Below are 6,673 nucleotides of genomic sequence, written 5' to 3' on the forward strand. Positions count from 1 at the left end.
TGAGAACATTCCAGAGAACACACCATGGGGAGGGGAGACTGAGAGCTCTGGCAGGCCTGCCTTACAGGATTTGCTTTCTGGAAGGTTCAGCTGCAGCATGCCTGTGACCCTGGCCTGCCTTAGTCTGACAGCATCTTGCAAAACATAGATCTCTTCACGAGAATGGTTTCTGTTTGGCACGAACATAATTTGTGGTTTTGTAAAGACATACCAGACCCCTGTCCTAAAAGATGGCAATTTCCTCAGCAACATACTTTGGGCCAAATCACAGTTCTGTGCTTCAGAGTCCAGGCTGTGGTGTCACCAGGGCTCCAATTCCAGCTCTGCCGTTGACCATGTAAGTTTAGATGAGAGATTTGCATGTCAAGTGTTGAGTTCAGTGACTGCTATACATGTGTGTTCAGTAGAAGGTAGCCAGTCTTATTCTTCCTGTTATGAAGCCCACAGTTTCCTTGAATATTGAAATCAAGGGGAAATCATATTCTTTTCAACTTAGGGTTATTTCTGACCATGAATAAAAGAAGGAGGGAACTTAGCAAGGGATGGGGAGCATGGATCCATTGCAGCTGTCCCAGCTTGGGGAGGCAGGTGTAGACCCCAGGAAGGATCTGGGCTAGGAGGTTCAAGGTGAAGAAAGGAAGGGAAAGCAGGCCCCTCACGTTGGAGGAGCAGAATGCACCACTTCCAGGCCGTTTGCTGCTGCCTGAGCCTCCCCTCTGTCCACCTTTTCTGAGAAAGGCCCAGGGGCAAGGAGGAGGGGCTGCTGAGGGTGCTGATCAGAAACTGGATTTTCAGGCCCTTGAATTTCAGAGGCGGCCGTGTGTATGTTCTATGTGCGTGTGCATGCATGTGCACATGTGTATATTTGCATGTACGTGCAGGTGCCAGATGGTTCAGAAATCCCTCGCTGCCAGTGCACGACAGGCACAGGGTGTGCAACCCAGGCTCTTCCGAAAGCCTCATCCTCCCTGCCCTGGGAGACTTCATGAGGGCCTTCTACCCAGCTCCCCCACCCCCACCTGTGCCGCTATCTGTAACTGGAGCTTCTCCCTTCCTTGGGTCTCAGCACCCTACCTGGGGGATGGGTCTGGAGGCAGATGCATTCTCTGCGGGGTCCATCCCTGAGCATGGAGCAGGTCACAGGAAAGATGACACTGAGGCAGCAGAGTTAAATGAGGGCTGCCCCATCCCTACCCACCAGTCACAAAAACTGGACACGCCTCTTTCTGCACATGCCCTTCTCATCCCCGCCAGACTCTTATGGAACAGACACTCTTCCAAATGTTTGGTCTGGGCCTTTACAAATATGATACGATACCAACCATTCTTGCAGGCATAGCAAGCCGGCTGCTGGGGCCCTCGTTTGAGCCCTACCTGCTGCCCGAACTGACCAGATATGACTGTGAGGTGAACGTGCCCGTGCCGGGAAGCTCCACACTCCTGCAAGGAGGGGACCTCCTCAGAGCCCTGGACCAGGCCACCTGAGCCAGGCCTCCCGCCCGGCAGCAGCCCTGCCGACGCCGTCCCACCAGCTTCACTCTCTCCGTCTGTATTTGCAACTAGGTATTTCTAACGCCAGCACACTTTTTACAGGATGGACTTAACCTGGCAGACTTGCCCAGGTCACCAAGCAGTGGCCTTTTTTCTGAGATGCTCACTTTATATTTTTAAAATACACAAGTGTTTTACCTGTTCCGTTTTGCTCTGTCAATGAAAATGTTCTTAAATTTTATGAGATTTTTTTCTCCCAACCTTCAATTACTTCTAATTTATATTATCCATAGGTTTTCTTTCCTTCCCTCTCCCCCCCACACACAAACATTGATACTAACACATTTGGTGTATGTTTGTTCTCTGTAGGGAAAGCTTTGGCTTCATTTAATCAAAAAGATTTTTTGTTATTGTTGTTGCCAAAGAGAAACAAAACGATTTCGATTTCCAAACTTGATTTGTGGCTCCCCCCCTTTCAACGCCCTTCTTCTTTCTTTTGTAAAACTAATCACCATATTGTAAATTTCAACTCTTTTTTTTTTTTTAAGCCTCTACTTTGCTCTAATTTTGATATGACTTTTGGACAAAAAGAAATGTGAAGGGTGAACTCCAACGTCTGTGGTTAATCTGTGAAGGTTGCACAGTGTGGCTTTTCCTAAACTGTTTGGTGTTTCCCCCACCCCCATTCGGTGGATTTATTATTATTATTATTATTCAAAAACATAAGTGAGTTTTTTTTAAAAAAAGAAAATTTATATCTGGGTTAAATGTTTATCATATATGGGTACTTTATAATATCTAAAAACTAGGAAATGGAATCTTGCTCACAAAATCACTTTAAGATCTTTTTTTAAGCTGTTAATTTTATTTTTCTTGGTGTTGCGGACACTGCAGAACTGTACAGTACTCCCGCGGGCCTCAACTAACACTGCTCAAGGTCTCTCTAGTGGCTTCTTGCTTTTGCGATAGGCCATAGGTGTGACAAAACAATCCGAGACGTGGAGTCACTGAGTGGGATAATTGCGCGCTGTCTCCTCACGTTCGCTATGTACTATGTATGTATTATTACTATTATCGCTGCCAGGAGGGTCTGATGGCGCGGGGCGGGGGTGGGCAGAATGCCGAGGGAGGGGAAGTGCTTTGACTTTTCTTAAGGTTCTGTTGCTAGCCCTTCAAGTGCACTGAGCTCTGTGACTCTGACTGTCTTTCACGCGGCACATGAGAGCATTTCCAGACTACCATGAAATGGTCTAGATGGGAATTCCAGGAAGCAAACGAAGGCTTCAGCAACGGTGTAGTGATCCGGGCCACGTCCTCCTAGCTCACGACCTAGGAGCAAGTGGCGCTGGATGCGGGCGGGCGGGCACGCACAGGGAGGACGGCGGGGCCGAGGTGCAGCGCCCCCTGTCGGCGAGCAGCTGGCAGACACCCCCCTCTCCCCCCCAGCCTCCCGCCCTCGCGGAGTGTCCGGGTCACAGGTGGTGATATGTATAGGTAGAAAGCACTGAAAACGGTGTTCCCAGAGCACTCTGTAACTCACTGGGTAAGAGGGACAACCCCTTTGGTTTTTAAATACCAATTATGTGGAACTTTTCTGTCATGGGTACAAGGAAGATTCTAAACACACACAAAGCACATCAGGCCAAGAATTTGGTAAGCCCAGATGGACTTATTGCCCAAAACAAAAACTAACTTTCAAAACCAATTTAAGTTATATGAGAAAAAAATGTGATAATGTTGCCTCAATCATATTTTAGCAGCACAGCGTTGCCCAACACACGGCAGCAGGACTTGAAGGGTTACTGACACGTAAACGCTGGCATTTGATTTCCTGTGTGTGTTGCCCAGGCATTAAGGGCATTTTACCCTTGCAGTTTTACTAAAACACTCTGAAAACTATTCCAGGCTTCATATTAACCTTACCTGTCAATGTAACGTTTTCATGAACATTATTATATTGTCGAATTCCTACTGACAACATTATAACTATATGGGAGCTTAACTTTATAAGGAAATGTATTTTGACACTGATATCTTATTAAAGTATTCTGATCCTACCACTGCTGGCGGCTCTTATTTCCTGTGGATTTATCATGGGCTACACCGATGTCAAGTATATATTAGTTTATAGAAAACAAACATTGGCACTGACCTTTACATACAAGCCAACTGAGTTGAGCGTCCAGGAAGCTGGGGAAGGGAGGACAGGCCGTTGTTAATACTTGGCAGTTATCTAAGACTGAGAAGCCATATTGTATTTTCCATATTTCTGCTGGTATTTTTCCATCTTCCTCGGGGCCGCTTTTTTGTACCCTGTGAGGAACCCAAGCAAAGAAGTCATGGTCCCTGCTTTCAGAAAATGACACAAAGCAGTTTGAGAGCCATGCTGGTCCATGTGTGTTCACACACTGCACTTTGGGATAGAGGGTCCAAAGAGAAGGGGGAAGCCTGGGCTCTAGTGGTCAGAAAGACCTTCATCTTGGAGGGGGCTAGGGTGGAATGGGGCCTTCCCAGGCAGAATGTGGATGGGAAGAACAAAGATAACCTTGGCCAGAGATGGTACAGTGCAAGCCCAGAATTAGACATGAGCACAATGTCTTCCCTAAATTTTATTTTGCCAAATTGTGACCTGCAGACCCTGTTGCCCTCTGCTCATATTTTCAGTCCTAGAACTAGCCATTCCAGCAGCGTGCATCGTGCCTAGTACTACTTTGGTCCGTGCGGTGTGGTTTCACATGTTACCTTGTTAGCTCACTTGATCCCATCTAAGCCATGCTATGAGCACCCATTCTGCAGAAAAAACTGAGAATCTTACTAAGTGATTTACACAAGTCATAGCTTATTGATGGGAAAAATAAGTTCTTGGACAACTTCTCTCCTTTCATATCCTACACTACTGGCTGGGAGATTGAATACAGGGTCTTATCACAGAATCTTTTTCAAATAGAAAATGCATGTCTTTATTACTTTAACCTTTAGACCTAGTTCTTTTGCTCATTCTTCGCTTCCCAAACTTGGGGCTCAGAACTTCAGATTGGGTTTCTGGGCTCTGCCAGGCTCCCTGCCCCATTCTTTTCTGAAGCTCTTCTGTGAATGACACATCTCAGCGCATCCTTCAAGAGCAGAGATGCCTCTGAGCATTGGCAACTTCAGGATTCAGGCCTGGAAGGGCACCATCCCAGCCCCCAACAGCTTCAGTGGGTCCATGGGGTCCATAGTGCTGTCCTGGGCAAAACCTCTGGCCTTACCGATAACGAAGGCTGTGAGTGTGCCCTGCTGCCCCTGGGGGTGCCAGGCAGCTCCCAGCTCCTCTTGCCCCCAAGTCCAGCAAGCAATCAAGAGGGAGCCCAACGAAACCATGGTTCCTGATGGCTTAAAGGGTCTCAGCCTCCCTACAGCACTCAAGCATAAGACACAGGACCCACACAAGCCGTCACTGCTTCATGTTCTGTCTCAAGCAATCCAGTGAAGACTGACTTAAATCAGTTTGGCCCTGCTCCTGATTTTATATTCTATTTTTGAAATGCAGGTGGCTTCAGAGTAGGTATGTGCCTGCATGGCCGGGTGTGCAAGGGCAGAGGAGCCAAGCAGGCACACACACTTCTGCACACAATGGGCACCCTTCAGCCACTGGGGCTCCTCCTCACTGCAGATGTGTTCCCTCTAGGCAAGCAACCCCCGGTGGGTGTGGCATCTCAGCATTTGCCGTGGTTGGCAGCCTCCAGGGGAGAAAGCTCTCTAAGGGGGGACTCAGACCCCAGGCACCAGGAGGCCCCACCTGGTGGAGGCCAAGCCTGTCCCCTCTGACACATGCAGGGCCAAACTGATCCCGTTCTGCAGCATGGTCTCTGGTGCCCATCTCCACTGCGGATGGGGATGAACTGTGGTTTATCTGGAGATCAAGGAAATGCAGACTCACTTCCTTTACAACATGCAAGACTCAGCCACCTACAGCCTTCCTCTCCTGGACCCCTGCCCATCTCTTACTTTTTGCGAAAAAGAACCTTTACCAGGAAGCCTACATAACATGGTCGGGTTAACCTAGCTCTTCCTCTCCTGAGGCAGGGGTGACCCAGGGCCAGTGAGACAGCCCTGGATGTGTCATCTCAGACTGACTCAGGATGCTGAGAGGGACCCAGAAATGATGTCACCCAAGCCTCTCACTTGTATTTTCAACCTCCTCATTCTAGAGATGAGGAAACCAAGGCCCAGGGAAACAGAGTGAGCAGTCTCAGAGTGAGTTGAGGGCAGGGCGGAAGGCAAAGCCCAGACTAGCACTGCGGGGACTGAGACTGAGCCCATGCAAATGAGAGGGACCCCGTCCTCTGCCCCGAGGTCAGTTCTCTTCTCGCTTTCCCAGCCAGCACTTGGCCTGCCACCCCGCCCTTCCCACCACAGCCTGGCAAGTCCTGGCCTCTTCCTTGTCATGTCCCTCGGGCACTTTCAGTTCTTTCAAAATGATCATGATCGCAGGTCACCCCTATTTCTTCCAAATGTTCCTTTAACCTCAGCAACCCCTGTGGGAACTTCTTGGCCTCTCTGTGACCTCAGTGAAGTCTAATCAATTCCTTCATCCCTAAACTGAACCTTCCTTGGCCTCCCATGACCCAGGAGAAAGGGTTTTGAAGTAACTCCCCTAATCCCATCTAATACACGAAGTTCTTTAGATACTCTGTGAAGTCATGATCCCGCTAAAACCTTATCAGCTAGGAGAGGACACAGAAGCCACCCTGGGTAACTCAGATCACTGTATGAGATGGTGTGTGACGGTGGCAGCCCACGGCCCACATTTTCCCCGATGGTGCCAGCATTACTGTACTTGCCTGTCCCCAAGTGTGTGGCTGTACTTGGGCCAGAAAGCATGATAATGGTAGATGCAAATGAGTCCTTGGCTGCTTTAGGGTAGATCTAGCTCCTGTAGAGTTCAGAGTAGGCTGGACGACACCAGCCTGGACTCCCCACCGCAGCTCGGATAGAAGACAATTAGAGGTGGGGGCAAGAAAAGAGGTCATTCCAGCAGTGGACCAGGGGGAGAAAAGCCTGAAGCTGGAATGAGCAGCAAATGCAGGAGGCCCCAGGACCAGTAGGGACAGGGGCTGGGATGGAGGGAGGGGGCAGCAGGGCACCTGGCAGCTTGAGGCAAAGGCCTAGAGTCAGACAGACCTGGGTTCAAATCCCAGCC

The 6,673-nt window shown here is 49.2% G+C and overlaps 1 protein-coding gene across 2 annotated transcripts in view; it reads left to right on the plus strand.

The window, feature by feature from the left end:
* EPAS1 (endothelial PAS domain protein 1) overlaps positions 1-3,548 on the plus strand; it is an 88,950-nt gene extending 85,402 nt beyond the window's left edge. For both annotated transcript variants that reach the window (XM_012755873.2, XM_012755862.3), the window contains exon 16: positions 1,334-3,548. In XM_012755873.2, the coding sequence (XP_012611327.2) occupies positions 1,334-1,485 (152 nt within the window). In that variant the 3' untranslated portion in view covers positions 1,486-3,548. The remainder of the gene's footprint in view (positions 1-1,333) is intronic.
* The last annotated feature ends 3,125 nt before the right edge of the window (positions 3,549-6,673 follow it).

The sequence above is a fragment of the Microcebus murinus genome, chromosome 3 (assembly GCF_040939455.1).
Source record: "Microcebus murinus isolate Inina chromosome 3, M.murinus_Inina_mat1.0, whole genome shotgun sequence".
Classification (NCBI taxonomy): Eukaryota; Metazoa; Chordata; class Mammalia; order Primates; family Cheirogaleidae; genus Microcebus; species Microcebus murinus.